Source organism: Gigantopelta aegis, chromosome 8, assembly GCF_016097555.1.
Source record: "Gigantopelta aegis isolate Gae_Host chromosome 8, Gae_host_genome, whole genome shotgun sequence".
Lineage (NCBI taxonomy): Eukaryota > Metazoa > Mollusca > Gastropoda > Neomphalida > Peltospiridae > Gigantopelta > Gigantopelta aegis.
Genome location: NC_054706.1, coordinates 910,527 through 930,384, shown reverse-complemented (window position 1 = coordinate 930,384; position 19,858 = coordinate 910,527). Strand labels below are relative to the sequence as shown.

At 39.1% G+C, this 19,858-nt stretch overlaps 3 protein-coding genes across 4 annotated transcripts in view; 1 reads left to right on the top strand and 2 right to left on the bottom strand.

Annotated features, from left to right (window-relative positions):
* Positions 1 to 5,139: 5,139 nt before the first annotated feature.
* LOC121378612 (52 kDa repressor of the inhibitor of the protein kinase-like) lies at positions 5,140 to 6,780 on the bottom strand. The gene has a single exon (XM_041506871.1). It carries the CDS (start codon positions 6,778 to 6,780, stop codon positions 5,140 to 5,142), a length of 1,641 nt encoding a protein of 546 aa, XP_041362805.1.
* A 40-nt stretch (positions 6,781 to 6,820) lies between these two features.
* Positions 6,821 to 9,341, bottom strand: LOC121378611 (zinc finger MYM-type protein 1-like). The gene is made up of 2 exons (XM_041506869.1): positions 9,290 to 9,341; positions 6,821 to 7,672 (listed from the first exon to the last, which is right to left on the bottom strand). The coding sequence occupies exon 2, from the start codon at positions 7,658 to 7,660 to the stop codon at positions 6,821 to 6,823; it is 840 nt and encodes a 279-aa protein (XP_041362803.1). The 5' UTR covers positions 7,661 to 7,672; positions 9,290 to 9,341.
* Positions 9,342 to 9,846: 505 nt separating this feature from the next.
* The window catches only part of LOC121378487 (GATOR complex protein NPRL3-like), a 33,544-nt gene continuing 23,532 nt past the window's right edge, over positions 9,847 to 19,858 (top strand). The window contains exons 1-6 of one of the 2 annotated variants that reach the window (XM_041506679.1): positions 9,945 to 9,998; positions 14,522 to 14,561; positions 15,230 to 15,262; positions 15,642 to 15,802; positions 16,838 to 17,024; positions 18,792 to 18,945. In XM_041506679.1, the coding sequence (XP_041362613.1) occupies positions 16,944 to 17,024; positions 18,792 to 18,945 (235 nt within the window). In that variant the 5' untranslated portion in view covers positions 9,945 to 9,998; positions 14,522 to 14,561; positions 15,230 to 15,262; positions 15,642 to 15,802; positions 16,838 to 16,943. Of the gene's footprint in view, positions 9,999 to 14,521; positions 14,562 to 15,229; positions 15,263 to 15,641; positions 15,803 to 16,837; positions 17,025 to 18,791; positions 18,946 to 19,858 lie in introns of both variants that reach the window. The other variant, XM_041506678.1, reaches the window with a different exon arrangement.

The window sequence follows — 19,858 nt, the reverse complement described above, 5'->3', positions numbered from 1 at the left end:
TCATGCACAGCAAGTACGAAAAGGAAACAGAACTGTCATAATACATTTGGAAACTAAAAATAAAAAACGCTGAGTACACAATAACGTGGCGCGTAATAAGGAAAGTGAACACCTTCAAGAGAAGCACGGGGCAGTGCAATCTATGCATTGAGGAAAAGCTGGAAGTACTGAAAGCTATAGGAACCAACTCGCTGAACATGAGAAATTAACTTATATCCAAATGCCGACACCCACCCACATGGATTAACACAGCCACCTAAGCTAAGCTGAAAAAGAATAGCCCGTACCCACTGCACCTATTGGGACGTCACTGCTTCATGACGTAACGACATGGCAGTTACACGTTATCTGATGATCGCTCATAGCGTGAAACCTTAAGTAGTAACAAAAGGTGTAACGATATATAAGAATTGTTTCTCATTTTTTAGGAATTTATCGATGTATAAAAGTCAAAAATGGTATAAAATCGCGTAATTACAAACAGTACAAGAAGTGTACCTTAAAACACTCAAAAATAATTTCTTTCGTTCTTACCGTCAGCCAAGTTCTGTAAATAAGCGTAGGAATACATGTATACATACTATTGGATGTTTGGGTTTTTTTTTTAACAGAATAAAAACAAATAAAAAATATATTGTAATTTTTTTTTTTATAACATGAATATCTCATCCAGTTTCCCTTATGTTTTTTAATCGAGTGTGTGTGTATGTGTGTGTATCTGTATGTGTGTGTGTGTATGTATGTATGTGTGTGTGTGTGTGTGTGTATGTATGTGTGTGTGTGTATCTGTATGTGTGTATCTGTGTGTGTGTGTATATGTATGTGTATCTGTATGTGTGTGTGTGTATGTATGTGTGTGTGTCTGTGTGTGTGTGTGTGTGTGTGTGTGTGTGTATATATATATATATATATATATATATATATATATACAAGCAAGGGTTAGGGTTTTACTAATACATACGGGCGTGACGTAGCCCAGTGGTAAAGCGCTCGCTTGATGTGCGGTCCGTCTAGGATCGATCCTAGTCGGTGAGCCAATTAGGCTATTTCTCGTTCCAGCCAGTGCACCACGACTGGCATATGAAAGGCTGTGGTATGTGCTATTCTGTCTGTGGTGCATACAAAAGATCCCTTGCTGCTAATCGAAAAAGTGAAGTGAAGTGGCCACAGCGGGTTTCCTCTCTCCATATCTGTGTGGTCCTAAACCATATGCCCGACGCCATATAACCGTAAATGAAATGTGTTGAGTGCGTCGTTAAATAAAACATTTCCTTCTTCTTACTAATGCATACATAGTTATTAACGCACTGGCACAGGGAGTAAAATCCTTTTTGGGCTATTATATTGTCCCTCATAGCACCAATTGATTACGGATTATGGATATTGTCCCTCATAGCACCAATTGATTACGGATTATGGATATTGTCCCTCATAGCACCAATTGATTACGGATTATGGATATTGTCCCTCATAGCACCAATTGATTACGGATTATGGATATTGTCCCTCATAGCACCAATTGATTACGGATTATGGATATTGTCCCTCAAGGCACCAATCGATTACGGATTATGGATATTGTCCGTTGATTGATGAGCCAATTATTTGTCTATGGTTTTGACTATTTATGAAAACAGTGTTGCACCTTAATGACCTTTGACCCCATATCCGACCATCAAGATCACCTAACGTCAGAACGGGGTTTTCTAGATATCCATTTGTACTTTAGCATTGGTAGATGATGAAATTTACCAAATGGAACATTATTATTTCAAGTTATATAAAGTTTTTGACTTCTTACCGAAAAGTTCAAATGTCATCTAAGTAGTTAATATGTTACCTTTTTCAAAGGTTATGATTTTATAAGCTTACCTAGGATGTCTTCTTGCAGGAAAGCTAAATAAACAATGCCTATCTTTATTCTGAACTTTTTTGGGTCTATTACTTTTTTTTTTCTTCTTTTTTTTTTTTGGGGGGGGGGGGTCGTAATTTAAAGACAACACCATCATGACGTCATAATTTGACCTTGAAAATTATTCAATGTAAACCATCTTTATCTTATTTTATAGGGGAAACTATAAGCTTCATTTTGGTGTGTAAAATGCTATGATATATTGATATCTCGCCAAGATAAGTCAATTTTAATTTCGCTTATCTCCAGTTTTTGGTCACTTTTTCACCATGTTCAAGGGACATTCCTCAGTTTGCTGCAATTTTTAAGATGTTATCGACTAACAGAGACTTGTTAACGATTGTAATTACATATCAAATATATTTTTTCTGCGTAAAATATATGTGGCTGTATATTAAACGTGGTTATACTAGGTTAAATTTCATTTTATTTCCTAAAATATATTTTTTTATACGTACGAAATTATTTGGAGACAAAATCCAGTTTGGGCTTCTTACAAATATTAAGACGACCAGAAACATATTGAGTATACAGACACTGATATTATAAAAAAGAAAATCTATTTAATATGTAAGTTTAATCGTAGAAATATTTTATTAGTCGGAAACGTCTTACAAAGCAGCAAACTCAGGAATGTCCCTTTAATTTTCTACATTAGGTCAAATTTCTCAATTATTGCCAGGAATCATAATGTCCACCCTGATTTTTATGATGGCCCAGATGGTCCCCTCACTAAATATGGAGGGTGATTTATGGGACCTTTTATGCATGCAAAAAGTCCCAAGCTCCAAGTTAGTAATGGTTGGGTGTCTTTTTCGCTGTTCGGACGGGACGTAGCCCAGTGGTAAAGCGGTCGGTCTGGGATCGATCCCTGTCAGTGGGCCCATTGAGCTATTTCTCGCTCCAGCCAATGCACCACGTGGTATGCCGTGGTATGTGTTATCCTGTCTGTGGGATGCTGCTAATCGAAAATAGTAGCCCATGAAGTGGCGACACCGGGTTTCCTTTCAATATCTGTGTGGTAGGGGAGACCGGGGTTGGTTGTCACATGGGTTGGTTGTCACAATGGCCATATCTCTTCCATGAAACGGGGTAAGCGTACGGACTAAGACAGGTATGTGGCTTGAAATGTTTGTATTCCGCCATATTTAAATTACAAAGAATTCACGGCATTTTTCTGAGATATCAAAAGTTGGCATTTTTTTCGCTCTATATGTATTTTTTATTTTATTAATGTCATTAAGTTTACATACATTCATATATACATACATACATTCATATATATATACATACATACATATGAGGCCAAAACGAATGTTATATACACGTTTGTAGGCTCCATGACATCTTTAATGTCTCGGTGACCAAGCGGTAATCGTGGTAGTCAAGGAAATGTGAGCGATTGGGTGCCAGCGATTGGAGTCCAGGCAACGGCATGAGAGACAATCTGAGGCCAAAACAGATTTTTTCCCCCTGTGCCCGTCAAATCGGACATGTATATATATATATATATATATATATATATATATATATATATTTATTTATTTATTTATTACACCGCGGTGACGGAGATACCCGTGAGAGATTTTTCATATCCCACAATGTGAGATATGCTTTTTGAGAGGTCATGACCTCCGATCACATGATCCACGGAACTACTTTAACTCATTCATAAACAACATGCCATTAAAATTTACGTTCGTGGCTAGATGCAATTAATAAAAAGAAAACAAATTAAAAAAACAAAAACATTTTACATATAAAATAACTACAGCCACATTTCCACAACACAGCACAGTGAAATTAGTCATATTCTCAGTAACACGGTATCGGACCACCAGTCACGTGCTTTGGAAATGCACTCGACAGACACAACTTCAACGAAAATGATTGATTCTTGTACTACATCTTCTACAAATCTTCTTGGCAAATTGTCTTCAATTTTTTCTGCTCCAATATATGATGGAACCATAAAAATTAAGTTTTGTAAACACAATAACGATGAAACTGAATCTCCTGAAAGCAAGCCCAAACGTCGAAAACTCACACGTGATACTGAGACCGACGCGCTTTGAATTTTGAAAGTTTAAACGTTTTGCAGAAAACTCAAATGATGGACTTTGAATAGTGATTGTTATATTATAGTTTATTAAACTAATATTCTGTTTACTACTAGTGTGTGTTATTTGTTTTAATTATTTTTATTTTTGGGATGGAGGGACTCTATGACATTGCGAAAGCATAGGCTAAATACTTTAATAGTATAAAAAGAGTGCATAGGCAAAGAAGGGTTATGCGCTCTGAATCACTCCGCTATTTTGTTTACGTTCAGTGTCCTGTTTAGTGAGAGACAAAAAATATATTTGGCGACTCAAATTAATAATGTAGCGCGTTGTAATAAATAGAATACTATACTCGTCCCCGTGAGAGACCGTTTATATTACAGCTCGTGTGTTGTCGATCGAAAACACACTCGTTGTAATATAAACGGTCTCTCACGGGGACTCGTTTAGTATTCTCTATATATTCATATATTTATAAATACATACATACATACATATACTTTTGAAAATTCAAGTATATCGTTATTGTTTAAAGTATGACATATTAAATACATGTAATTATTTTGTTGAAAATATTATTTATTTTTAAATTAATAAAAGTCTTAAATTTGACATTGAGTTGTGATATCCAATAACAAGAACTTCTAATGATTGTGTTTTATTGTATTTTCATACATTAAACACATAGTGATAACCAACCTCAGGATCTGTGACAACCCGTAACGGGGCAGGTTCTCTTAATAACTGTAATATTCTCAATAGCCCGAATCCTATATTTAAATGAAGCTGGGCGAAATTTACCTTTACACTATATGACTGATATAAACGACTTCAACTTTACAAGAAAATCAGTTGACAATAAGATTTTATAAATTGTAAAAATGTAACGACATAAAAAGTGTGACAACCATCCCCGGTATCCATGGGCGTAGCGTGACCTGGTCATGGGGGGGTTCGGATATGAACCAAGTGGACCCTTGTTCACACACACACACACATACACACACACACACACACACACACACACACACACACACACACACATACACACACACAACGTATACATATATATATATATTACAATTATATATTTTAAAAAACCCAAAGAAACAATACAAACGAACAACAAACCACAGAAATTCCACTTACTAGATCGTAACTGGTTTATGGTTTAATTATCGATGAGAGTTCAAGACGCCTTGGATGACATTGTACAAACACGTTCACGACACGGTCAAGATCAATCTCCTTATCGTAATGAATGTGCAAGAGTGCCAATGCAGACAGGCGTTCTTGCCCCATCGTTGCCCTCGCATATGAATGTAAACGCCTTAATGAACTTGCACTTCGTTCGCACTCACAGGAGGTTGCTGGAATAGTACATGCGATCCTGAGAAGAGTTTTTATGTTAGGAAAATGGGTTCCATCACAATCCTTCAACGCAGCAGCTGGAGTAGAAGGTCTCCTCTCAGGTGACACATTTTCATATCGCATTTTCCAACGTTTCAATTCTAGGTCGGTCACCTCGGGTGATGGGAGATCCTCGTTGTACATACGTAGGATTTCGTCAATCGACATGTTGTTTTCACAAAGTATAGATGGTACTAGTCCTAGCAGTGAAATTGCAGTTTTAGCCAGTCCAGAAAACTTAGAGTTTAAATTTTCACACACATGATCCAAGAAAGGAATTGCCAAGTTCAGTTTGTAGTGTTCCAGTACAGTACTACTTGCAGCATTATTGGCACGGTATATCTGTCTCCCACTGACCCTTGGCTTATTGGGCTCAACACCCACTTTTGCTGCCATTCTCTCTGCCTGTTTGAAAATTACAGATTCGAAATTACTGTCAACGTCATGGCGCTCTTTCTTGTAGATATCTTTAATATCGTTCACGGCATTATATGCATGAATAATATCCAGAGAGGAGCTTTGGAGCTGAACAGTAAGTCCAGAAAGATGTGAGAGATATTGGTAGACTGTGAGGAAAACTATAATAAAGCCAAAACTTGTTATACCAGTGAGCAACTTCTGCGCATCACTGCGGGTCTGTGTTTTCCAATCCCAATACAATTCTGCAAAACCTTCATGTAGACCATTGTATTCTTCAAGATGCATCTTGTAGCCGATCACCTGTAGGGCATCAACAATAAAGAAATAGCACTGGTAAAAGTGTTGGTAGGCATTTTGGCGCTCCGCCCATCGGGTCCGACAGAGATCAATTAAAGTTTTTCTCCTTGTTTGGTTCTCGACTTTAATCGCTGTAATCAACTCAAGAAGTTCATTTCTCTTTGGGCTATTTCGGAAAAAAAGGCAACAGTTCTTAAGTTTGTCGATCATGTTACGCACTTCTGGTATGTTACAGGCGTGACTTATAACCAGATTTAAGCAATGGCCACTACAGTGCACATATGTTGCTAATGGAGCATGCTCTCGGATTTTAGCCTGGACGCCAACTCGACCAGATGACATGTTACTCGCCCCATCATATCCTTGACCACGCATATCTTTCAATGGTATACCAAGGTTTTCCAGTATGTGAATGATCTCATTGGCCAGATATTCACCCGTGGTGCGAATCACTTTTGAAAATTGTATGAACTCCTCCCTAATATTTTCATCTGAATCCACGAAGCGGACGCACAGAGCCAGCTGTTCAGTGTTATGAGATGTCACCTCATCCGCCATGATACTATAGAACTGTGCTGTCTTTATCTCTTGGACAAGGTCACCGAGAATTATGTGATTGCCTATAACATCGAGTAACTCATTTTGTGTTTGTGGTGACAAGTAAGTGACACATTTCATTTGTGGCTCCATTAAATGTTCATGTAAGGTTGAGCAATACCTAGCCAGTACCTTGATCAAGGAGAGAAAATTTCCCGGGTTTGTTTTTCTCATCCTCCAAGTGTTCGTTCTTCCCACGTAATGCTATACCTTGCTTGCCACAATACACAATTGCTTCTGCAATGCATCGAAGTATTTCTCGGTTTTTGTCAATGTTCTTTGACCTATTGTTTTCCATCAAAATTGGAATAGTGGCATTAGGATTTTCAATACTTTTGATGAACGTGTCTGCAATTTGCATTGCCTCTTGGTGGTACTCGTTGCTTTCGTGGCTTTTGCACTTTTCGGACTTCTTTTGCCAATTTATAAATGGCCGATTGACAAATTGCCCTTTCCCTTCTCGATTCATACAGAAAAGTGAACACATGATGCAAAAGGCACCATCGAGTTTTTGGCTATAAACTAACCATTGATATTCCTTCAACCAGCTGAGTTTAAAACTGCGGTTACAGCCACCAACATATATTATAGGAAATGTATATGTTTCGGACGGCTGGCTATGGTGTTTGATTAGTGTATATTTTTCTCCATCAGAGAGTCCTTCAATTGCTTTTTTAATATCTAGTACTGACATTGTTGCAGTAATGATATGTCCAATATCGTTAATTGTTGCAGTAGGTGTCTTGGTTTGGGATTCTTCTTTGTATCCTTCGCTAGCAGACCCTGATGGCGATTCTGATGGATTACTTTTTTCGTCAGGAGTCGGGCGTTCTTCTCGTGGTGCCTGTTGGGTTTGCCCTTCTCTTGGTCGTGGTCGTTTATTGTTAAAGAATTTATCCAGGGATTGACATCTCTTGGATGCAATTTTCAGTTCCTGTTTTCTTTTCTCTGGCCTGCCCATCTCGAATGTTTGCTGCAAACAATTTAAAACCACACTAAGTTATACTTTCATTTATTCCATTGTATTGGATTGGAATAGAAAGTTGCATACGTAATTCAAAACGGAGTACAACGATCAAAGGTTCGAGTTGAACTACAGTATATATTATCAATAATGCGAGGCCTAACTAGGCAACAACACTAGCTCTACTGTTTTATTTAAAGTTACATTGTTAGCATGTTTCCTACAGTAAAATATGACCACAAAAATTATTTTAAAAAGCTCTTGTTTGTTCGCTAATAAAACCTATCGTGTAGGCCTACTCTAAAATGACAGTCGCCATGAGTACTGGACATTTTAAGCTTAAGGTAAGTTGTCAATGTCAAGTGTGTATGTGTGTGTGTGTGTGTGTGGACACGTATGCATGAGATAGAGGGAGATGGGGGAAAAGAGAGTGAGCAAGAGAGTACTAAACAGGTTTTCCCTAGATATCATTTTTACGAAACGAATGAAGTTCCCAAAGGTATCTAACCGAACGAAAGTGAGGTCAGATACTTTGGGAAGTTCATGAGTTTTCTAAAATTAATGATATCTAGTGAAACGAGTGCGGTATTTTATTTATTACCAACATGTTTATGAAGTAAAATGCACTGTGCTATCAGAGAAGCTGGCGTCGCTTACTAAAATTACATCAAATTATCGATACGAACCAATGAAAAAACGTATATCCGGTACGACACTGCCGATGTTTTATTTAATGACACACTAAACACATTTTATTTACGGTTATATGGCGTCGGACATATGGTCAAGGACCATAATTATGTTTACACATAGGCTACTCTTTCCGATTAGCAGCAAGGGCTCTTTTGTATGCACATCCCACAGACAGGATAACACATACCATGACCTTCGTTAACTAGTTGTGGAGCACTGTCTTTGGATAACATGGTTAGGCGATATGCGACTTTAATTTTGGCTTGCGTGTCACATATTCAAAATAGAGTGCTACATGTATGTTCCTTATCCTTTGAACAAAACAATTTATTAGGCCGGAAAACAACTGAAATAAGTATACTATATCTACTAGTCTAAGTGCATATTGATAGTTGGGGGAATATCTGTTGCAAGTAGGCCTACTTACGTTTGGAAATCACCTTCCTACACCACTGAGCAGATAAGATGTCTTTGGATAGTATGGTTGGGCGATAATGCGGCTTTAATTTTTGGCTTGCGCATCAAATATTGAAAACGAGTGTGTATGTTCCTTATCCTTTGAACAAAACAAAATTAGGCTGGAAAACAACTGAAATAAGTATACTGCCGCTACTAGTGCATATAGGTACATGTAGTTGGGCTGTGTCATTTGCAAGTACTTACGTTTGGAATTCGAAATCACCAGGCTTCTATGTCTTTGGATCATATTTTCGTCAACGTCTGACGTCATATCCTTGTTGATGACCATACATTTCGAAAGCTTAACATGAGCTCGGTGTACTACATTATTTTATAACAAAATAAAACTATGTAATAACAAGCGACGGGCACGCATGGACGCCTATATGAATATAGAGCCATATACAGCACTGTGTTAAACAAAATTTAATAATAATTAAAAAAAAAAAAAAAAAAAAAATAGTAATATTTTACTTCTGAAAGCGGACCATTTGCTTCAGCGGGGGGGTTCGTCCGAACCCCCCGAACCCCCCCAGCCTACGCCCATGGTATCCCCTATGCCTGATGCTATATAACCGTACACATGGGCGTGGAAAATTCGGGCAGTTTTTATCTGGGTAAAATTTCGGGCACATCAACCCCTCCAGCCCCCCTAAATCAAAGAGTCCCCATACGCCCATGACCGTACATAACATGTGTTGAGTGCGTCGTTAAATAACACATTTCCTTCCTTCTCGCTGTTCCGTGTGGATTACGTTCCATAACGACATAACGAGCACACGGTTTTATCAGTGTTGGAAAAGGGGGATCCGCTACAGTGTCTAAGTGTGTGTTTGCGTCTCATACCAATGGTTAATACATTTGACCGATTTCTTTTCAGACAAGATTTCCTTATTTCTGTATTGGATTATTTATGAATTTCGTATTGTTAGTTTATAGTAAAAAATAATAATAAAAAAATAAAAAATAAAAAATCATGATAATAAATATCCTGAGTATTTTCCTTTCCGAGTCCGAATTCGAATTTTACATAAATGTAATCTATTTCCGTGTTGCAGAAAAATGAGTGGTGAGCCTTACTCTATATTAGGGGTTCTCCTGGTTACCTCTGGGACGAGGGGCGAGAGACTGCTGTTTAAGTATCCATACGAATACGAAGAAAGCAAAAAGGTGTCCTCAAAAGGTATTGTGTTAGTGTAATGGCGTACAGCAAATATGGAACAGGTCACAGACCCGGATTGCCGGAAGTCGGAAAGTAGCCTCTGTTTAACAGTGGTAGAACTGTCTACTTTCACTTTACGTTTTTGTTGACGATTCGTTTTATATGATAACATGAATTAAAGGTGCTACATAAAGGCGACCTTTTGTTGATACAGGGGTATCAGGTCGTTTCGTAACCATACCGTTTCGTACCATACCGGTTCGTACCCAAAAGCATACCAGTTCGTACCCAAAGGCATACCAGTTCGTAGTTCATCAAGATAAACGTCTCCGGCACGATATTTATTATTGTGATGTTTATTGCTGTGCCGTAACGGGTCCAATAAATGTCAAAATGTTAAAAAACGGACCGTAGATGTTTACCTTGGTGAACTAACCAGTTCGTAACCAGAGGAACATCGGCATACCAGTTCGTTTTTTGCTAAATGTTACAATATGTTTGTAATATAACATTATAATTGGATATTTAAAAAATATATTAATGTTAGGTGTAATGTATGACATTATTTAATTGGTTACGAACTGGTATGCTAGTGGTTACGAAACGGTATGGTACGAACGGGTTTGGGTACAAAACGTCTAGAAACTGATACAGGCGTGTAAGTGGTAGATGCATATTAAGACAATACTTTTCTTTCAGACTAGACGCGCGTTTGGGATTTAAAATTATCGAAAATTACATATTCGTTATTTAGTGTATAGTACTTAAATGGTTGTATTTAGGTGGCGGACATATTCTATAACCGTACCCGCGTTTGTAGGGGCGGCTCAAGCAAATGTGTTTTTTCAATTTATTTTCAATAAACCTGACAGAAATAAAAATATAATGATAAACTTGAAGGGGGCAGGGTTTCCAGGCCAGAATTAATGGTATATTTTTTATTATAATCCAACAAAAGATGTGTAAAATTCATGGAATATATCGTAGTTTACGTTTGTCTAATAGATTGTGTATGAAGGACGAGCACATAGTATGACATAGGATGATAGATGCAACATTGCTGCAGCTCCAATATTTTGTAATGGTGTACTCAATATTTTTTGACCGATTTTATTATCACTTTCTTGTCAAACATGTTTGTGATATAACGTTTTCAGTTAAATTAAAACAAAACACCAAAAGACCATTGTTATTATGAATGCTAAATATCTGTTGTAAATTCAACCCACACATCTCCCACACACACACTTTTAAGCTTGTGGGGTTCTAAATTAAGAAATATCACCTCACTTTTTCATTTTAGAACCAAACGTTTGCAGGCATGTAGCGTAACTGATCACGATTTTGCCATTCGACCATTTGTAGTCACAATTAATAAGTAGTTAAATGCAGCCACCATAATTATTTTAAGTAGCCTGCAGTAAACACCTTTAATTTGCTTATTTAGAATTAGCATTAGATCAACAATAGATTATTCAGGGGTTTTATGTTCACATTTTCTAAAACAATGTTATATACATGTACATTCATGTGTGTCTTGTTTAGCCGCATGTTGCTAGTTTTTTCTGCTAATTGTAGAATCTCTCCCCCCCCCCCCCCACACACACACACGTTTGTATTCATCCGCCTATCACAAAACGTTTCCAGTTAGTAGTGAAATCGCCTCTTTATTCTAATGATCACCAACCCACCGCCATCATGAGCATCTGCAGCGGGGGACGGGGTGGAGGGGGCACTTTTGCATTCCTGGATTTTGACCTGAAATGTTTGTTTTTACTTATATTTGTCACTTAAATTACAAGTTAGCATTACATATATTGGCATTTGCCATGATAAATTTTACTTGTAGAAAGCAAGAAATTGCATGTTAGACCATCATGTTTTTAACATTTTCCACTGGAGGATCAACCCGATCTCAAGTCCATCTAGAAATGACAAAAGTGAAACCACAGTTCAGTTACGTTTTAATACAAAGTCCTTCATACTAAATTAGTAATTTTATCCTTTGTTAACGGCTACTCATATTATGTCAGTTGTGTTTATATATTCAATGTATGCACATGCATCGTGAAACATGCAGTTTTAAAATATTGCATTTGTCAGTATTTGTAATGATAAATTTTACTTGTAGAATGCAAGAAAATGCATAAATTTCAGACCACCTACATATGTAGCTTTTAATTCTTTCGGGGGAGCATGTCCCCGAGGCCCAGTAGAAAATCTCAACCAGTCAGCATCCTTCTCTCAGGGGAGCATGTCTCCGAGCCCCAGTAGAAAATCTCAACCAGTCAGCACCCTTCTCTCGGTGGAGCATGTCCCCTAGCTAGCCCCAGTCGAAAATCTCAACCAGTCAGCCTCCTTCTCTCAGTGGAGCATGTCTCCGAGCCCCAGTAGAAAATCTCAACCAGTCAGCACCCTTCTCTCGGTGGAGCATGTCCCCTTATTAGCCCCAGTAGAAAATCTCAACCAGTCAGCCTCCTTCTCTCGGTGGAGCATGTCCCCTAGCTAGCCCCAGTCGAAAATCTCAACCAGTCAGCCTCCTTCTCTCGGTGGAGCATGTCCCCGAGCTAGCCCCAGTAGAAAATCTCAACCAGTCAGCCTCCTCCTCTCGGTGGAGCATGTCCCCGAGCTCCAGTAGAAAATCTCAACCAGTCAGCCTCCTTCTCTCGGTGGAGCATGTCCCCTAGCTAGCCCAAGTGGAAAATCTCAACCAGTCAGCCTCCTTCTCTTGGTGGAGCATGTCCCCAAGCCCCAGTCGAAAATCTCAACCAGTCAGCACCCTTCTCTCGGTGGAGCATGTCCCCGAGCTAGCCCCAGTCGAAAATCTCAACCAGTCAGCCTCCTTCTCTCGGTGGAGCATGTCCCCTAGCTAGCCCCAGTCGAAAATCTCAACCAGTCAGCCTCCTTCTCTCGGTGGAGCATGTCCCCTAGCTAGCCCAAGTAGAAAATCTCAACCAGTCAGCCTCCTTCTCTCGGTGGAGCATGTCTCCGAGCCCCAGTAGAAAATCTCAACCAGTCAGCCTCCTTCTCTCGGTGGAGCATGTCCCCTAGCTAGCCCAAGTGGAAAATCTCAACCAGTCAGCCTCCTTCTCTCGGTGGAGCATGTCCCCGAGCCCCAGTCGAAAATCTCAACCAGTCAGCACCCTTCTCTTGGTGGAGCATGTCCCCGAGCTAGCCCAAGTGGAAAATCTCAACCAGTCAGCCTCCTTCTCTCGGTGGAGCATGTCCCCGAGCCCCAGTCGAAAATCTCAACCAGTCAGCACCCTTCTCTCGGTGGAGCATGTCCCTGAGCCCCAGTCGAAAATCTCAACCAGTCAGCCTCCTTCTCTCGGTGGAGCATGTCCCCGAGCCCCAGTCGAAAATCTCAACCAGTCAGCACCCTTCTCTCGGTGGAGCATGTCCCCGAGCTAGCCCCAGTCGAAAATCTCAACCAGTCAGCCTCCTTCTCTCGGTGGAGCATGTCCCCTAGCTAGCCCAAGTAGAAAATCTCAACCAGTCAACACCCTTCTCTCGGTGAAGCATGACCCCGAGCTAGCCCCAGTCGAAAATCTCAACCAGTCAGCCTCCTTCTCTCGGTGGAACATGTCCCTGAGCCCCAGTCGAAAATCTCAACCAGTCAGCCTCCTTCTCTCGGTGGAACATGTCCCTGAGCCCCAGTCGAAAATCTCAACCAGTCAGCCTCCTTCTCTCGGTGGGACATGTCCCCGAGCTAGCCCCAGTCGAAAATCTCAACCAGTCAGCCTCCTTCTCTCGGTGGAGCATGTCCCTGAGCCCCAGTCGAAAATCTCAACCAGTCAGCCTCCTTCTCTCGGTGGAACATGTCCCTGAGCCCCAGTCGAAAATCTCAACCAGTCAGCCTCCTTCTCTCGGTGGAACATGTCCCCGAGCTAGCCCCAGTCGAAAATCTCAACCAGTCAGCCTCCTTCTCTCGGTGGAACATGTCCCTGAGCCCCAGTCGAAAATCTCAACCAGTCAGCCTCCTTCTCTCGGTGGAACATGTCCCCGAGCTAGCCCCAGTCGAAAATCTCAACCAGTCAGCCTCCTTCTCTCGGTGGAACATGTCCCCGAGCTAGCCCCAGTCGAAACTCTCAACCAGTCAGCCTCCTTCTCTCGGTGGAGCATGTCCCCTAGCTAGCCCCAGTCGAAAATCTCAACCAGTCAGCCTCCTTCTCTCGGTGGGGCATGTCCCCTAGCTAGCCCAAGTAGAAAATCTCAACCAGTCAACCTCCTTCTCTCGGTGGAACATGTCCCTGAGCCCCAGTCGAAAATCTCAACCAGTCAGCCTCCTCCACATATGTTCACTTACTTACGCCATGCCTGCACATACATGAACGTGGCCATGTTTTAATATGAAGTTACAACATGTCTTGCCCATTATGAAATTGTTTTGTGGACGCCTAAACGAGTGGCACAAAACTATTAGTGGTCTAGGGGTGCCAAATGTGTGTGTGTGTGTGTGTGTGTGTGTGTGTGTGTACACACAAAAATACACATATTGTTAATAACTCTGTCAGCTAATTATTAATGAGTGGTTGTTTTTTCAGCACTTGGAAATCCGTATGCTCTTCAACATTTGCAACACAAGTTAGTATTTTATTTTCATCATTTCTTAAAGACAAACATACAAGTCATTTTGCTAGATTGAAGTTTATTAATAGTTTTACTTGATTTTAGCTATTAATACAAATAACAGGGCTTCTAGAATGTTAATAAAATCCACTAGCCATGGGATCAGTGATTTAAAAAAAACTTACTAGCCACAATTAAAAATTCACTAGCCCTACTTCTCTTTAAGTCAATACAATTTTACTAAATAATAGTAATTATCTGATATATATAAAGAGGGAGATAGAGCTTAGAAACACTAACATTTGAGGGCTTGGGGTGGGGCAGCTTATTCATATTTACAAAATGGACTTTACTGCAACATTTGACCAAAATAAATTTCAATAGCTGTCGGGCATGGCAATAGTATTTTATTTACTAGCCCAACAATGAATATCACTAGCCATGGGAGTGAGGCTACCATAATCTAGAAGCCCTGTAAATAATTACATGTTTGCTTTACATTAAATATGCAATTACTTTATTACTTTATGTCTTTTAATATGAATGCATGTATCTGAAAGCAGATTTGGAAATTTTATTTAATGAGCATAATTTATTGTTATAATAAACTTGTATTTTGTTTCCTATTACAAATTAAAGATGGCTGCCAATTTCTAACATGATTTGTGTTTTGTTTGTTTCAGAAGCCCGGTTAAAGGAAGTGGACCTCTCGCTTGGTAAGCTTTACTTTTCTTACAGTGTATACAAATAAGGCTGCAAGGTTTTCCATGAATAAGTTACCCCCGCTTGATGTTTGGACTGTACCAATTAAAAATATGATAATTTATTTTCTGATAGAAAATGGTATGTACTCTAACATGCCTCAGGATTTCCAATGTTATGTGAATTAAACACTTTCTTTAGTCCGTGCTCGTAGCACAGTTATGATCAGAACCCATGGATAACGTTTTTTCATGTAGTAGTGGTAATGGTGGCGACGTTTATTGACAACACTAGAGCACATAGATTACTTAATCATCGCCTATTGGATGTCAAACATTTGGTAATTCTGACACTTAGTCATCAGAGGAAACCTGCTACATTTTTCCATTGCAGCAAGGGATCTTTTGTATGCACTTTCCCACAGACAGGAAAGCACATACCACAGACTTTGACTAGTTGTGGTGCACTGGTTGAAACAAGAAAAAACCCAATCAGCTGAATGGATCCACCGAGGTGGTTCGATCCTGCAACCCAAACGAGCACTGAACTGACAGGTAAATTCTACCACTGCCAGAAATGATTGTTTCTATGAAATCTAAACACCTAGCTGGTACAGTTGTTAACACGAGAACAAACAGTTTGGGCTTTTTCTTATAGCCAGTGATTATGACAGTAAAATTATGTCCTCATATACAGTTGGTTGAGTGCTCGTTTGAGGTGCTTGTGTCGCAGGATCGAACCACCTCGAAGGATCCATTAAAGTGATTGGGTTTTTCTCTCATTCCAACCAGTGCACCACAACTAGACAAAAGCTGTGGTATGTGCTTTTCCTGTCTGTGGCAAAGTGCATATAAAAGATCCCTTGCTGCATTAGAAAAAATGTAGCAGGTTTCCTCTGATGACTACATGTCAGAATTACCAAATGTTTGACATCCAACAGCCGATGATTAATTAATCAATGTGCTCCAGTGGTGTCTTTAAACAAAACAAACTTCTCATACATACATGTGTGACAACTGAAATCTGAACATTTTTGAAATCCGAGTCCAAATATATAGAGATTGATGATGATAGTATATTGCAGGTAATTACAATATTGTTGAACTACATATGTAAAGGTTAAATTGAGAAAGATTAATATTTATTTGGTATAAAGTTCTATGGTGTGAGACCACATGTTTTATGTTGTGGGAGAGGGGTTAACTCAAAACTCTTGTTTCTTGGTAACGAGTAAATACCTTGATCACCACATGTCAGACAACTCAGCTGTTTCTGTTCCTTAATTATAATAATCTTTAAAAAACGTACATCAATCTTTGGTGATTGACAGTTTATTGGCAATTGTCAATGTTTTTGCTAAGTATCGTATTTGTGTTTTTGTTGTTAGCCAAATGCAGTTTGGCTTGTTGATATGGTATATTATGTCTGGCATATATATATATGGACATGTACATGTATGTTCAAAATGTTTCCAATTTAAACAAAGATTAAAACTTTTCACAACAATTTGTCATAACAATCAAACCATAGTGTGGTGTGAGATTTTACAAAATGTGTTTTAATGTCTTCAGTCGTGTTTGTTTTGCCAGGTTTTTTGATAACATCCTTGCAAACCTGCTAGCAGTGAAATCGCCCTCCCTGTGTAAGGAAAAGTTTGACTTGACGATAGACGACCTTCGTTTTATCGGCTACCCGATGCAGTTACATCACGTGGCGTCTAAACAGTCGACATCTGGTCACATGATCATCACAGTCAATGTAGTCTTTGTCCTCAAGGTGAACGATGTCATAGAATTCAATTTCTCTTATTTTCATTACAATTTAAATGAACCCATTGGTCCAGCCATTGCAATGCATGTCTGTTCAGTTCTCAATGGATGTAAAAATAATGTTGTCTGGGAAAGTCATATCTGATGATGTCACTTTATAGTGAGATGTTGTCTTGTTGAACGCGCGTTATTGTTTATAAAACAGATGAAAAATTCTGAATTAAATATGAACTTTTAATGTTATTATTTGTATGTATGTTTTAAGTTTAATTACAAAGTTTATCTGTTATGTCTTTAATGTTCATCAGGGAATGAAAAAAAAATATATTATTTGCAAATTTATATGTAAACAGCTTCGCCGATTCACCCAGATTGCATATGATTTTTGTTGTTCATATACCCCGGTGAATGTAAAAGAAATATTAGACAGTCCTGAAATATCTTGCATGATCTGTTCCGTCAGTTAGTCTTACAATTTGAAATTAAAGGCTAACATGCTGTTCTGTATAAATGCAAATGGAAATACAATAGAAATGTTAAATACGTAATAATTAATAATAATAAATTAAATAATTGTCTTCACTGTAAGCAGTTGTATACTACAAAAACACTTACCGGTAATTAAGCAGAGATAAAACGATGCTACATTTATCTCTTGTTCTAGGGTCTCTACAAGTCCGTGAATATTCAGGTCTGGGCCGAGTCTAGCAAGACTCGAGTTCGTTCCCTGGACTTGAATATCCATGCAAGGAAGAGCAGTCTCATTTAATGAGATGTTTTTATTATGTCATTTTGCCATATGCTAGCAGCCATGCAGTTACATTATAGGGCTATGAGACAAAAGTTGAATGTGTGCAATGCAATGCAATGGCATGATTTGGCATCCATGTTCAGTGCTGGAAATATGATGCATAATGCTATGTTACTTTATTCCTTAGTCTCGTTATCATCTACTGTAAGGGTAGAGTACTCGCGTCTGGGCTGAGTTTGACCCTTGAGTACTGAGTCCAATATTTTGGACTCCTGAGGCCCTAGCTCCCCATGTGTTTTTGTTTTTGTTTTCCTTTCCAATTCCACCAGGCAGGACACACACTGACAAACCTCTAACCCACCTCACCAAAGTTACAGTTAATTAAAAATAAAAATTACCAGTGACTTACATTTTATCCTGGTATAATGACCAAATCCCGGTACCATGACCAGGATCCCACTTTTAGCTAAAAATTCCGGTATGACAACCAGGATCCCACTATTTGTACAACGGGATCCCACTATTTGTACAACGGGATCCCACCAAGAATACAAGATCCTAGCCAGAACTTTATTTCCCGTTGCTATCCCAGTCTATCCCACTGGGATCCCAGTAAATCCTGCTGGCATCCCGGTGTGTTTCTCACTTGGGCTAGCTTGTTTGATATGGTTTCAACTGATGCTTTCCATACATTTTGAATGAGGGTGACCTTTTGAGACCATATTGTGTAACCCTATATAATTCTTCCAGGCCATTCTCAGTACCAGACTATCAATATTAACATTTCTGGGGTACGTGTTTTTTTCATAACCTACTTTGATTTGTGATTAAGCGCCAGTAAACAGTTCAGTAATTCTTTACTATAGAGACATGTTATTGTAGCCAGTTTCACAGATGACTTCTGAAGATTGTTTCAACAAAGGTTTACACATCATCCCATGATACATTCAGAAATCTTCTATACAGTGGGTTTTAATTTTAAATATACTGAAAGTCAATATGTGTTTTTTGTTTACTTTTCAGGCTGAGGTAAGCACTTCAGTGAACGACAGTTATTTAGAGCTGGCAAAACAGCTGACAGTTGCCATTGGACACGAGGAGCGTCGGTGCCAGTATCTGTCGCTACAAGCCAAGATCATGATGGCCGCCAACGATGAGGTTGCAGCACTGCCCGAAGGTAAAGGAAAGGAATGTTTGTTTAAATCTAATCACTCAAATGTGTGGGATTTAGCTCACTCGGTTGAGCACTAGCATGAGGTGCTTGTGCCGCAGGATCAAACCACCTCGGTGGATCCAGTTGGTTGGGTTTTTTTCTAGTTCCAACCATTGCAACACAACTGGTCACCGGGGTAAACTATTTATGATTTTGCAAATGCAAGTTGAGGTAATCCATCAACATCAGGTAGATGATGTCCTAAATTCATGCTCTAATGAAAACTGGGTGACACAAGACAAGGATTGTATGAGTAATGTGCAAACGCCATTTCCCGTATTTAAGCCCACGCAAAATGAAGCCTATGTGCTTATCAACAGGAAATGTTAATGAAATTAAGCTCCATGGGTCAGTCATAGTTTATTTACTTGCTCAACCAGTCGAAGTCTGTGAACAGCCTCGCAGTCTTGGCCAAGCTTTAAAATGACAGACGCCGCTTGGTGCAGAATACAGAATTACAAAAATTGTAAGGGTACAAAAGGGATAAAGAGGCAGTTTGTGTTCGGAAATTTTGGTTGCCCTGCAGACGACTGAATTATAAATTTTGCTTGTCTGAGCAAATGTTTACTCATCTGGGACGAGTAGACAAGTACTTTTGTACAGCCCTGCATATAGGTTGCATATAACCTTAATTGCAAATGTCTTATTTCCTTATTTTTACATTTATCTGTGATAAAAAAATAAAAAAATAAAAATTATAAAGCACCTTTAAGTTAAGTGATATTATACATGTATATCAAATAACTCGATAATATGAAAATTGTAATGTTTCGGCGCTCATCACTAAGAATCTTAAGCTAATTTAATCTGTGTCTCTCTGTCTGTCTGTCTGTCTGTCTGTCTGTCTCTCTCTCTCTCTCTCTCTCTCTCTCTCTCT

What these genes read in the sequence shown, in the direction of transcription:
- LOC121378612 (XM_041506871.1), bottom strand. Translation starts at nt 6,780, where the DNA reads ATGAAATGTGTCACTTACTTGTCACCACAAACACAAAATGAGTTACTC.
- LOC121378611 (XM_041506869.1), bottom strand. Translation starts at nt 7,660, where the DNA reads ATGGGCAGGCCAGAGAAAAGAAAACAGGAACTGAAAATTGCATCCAAG.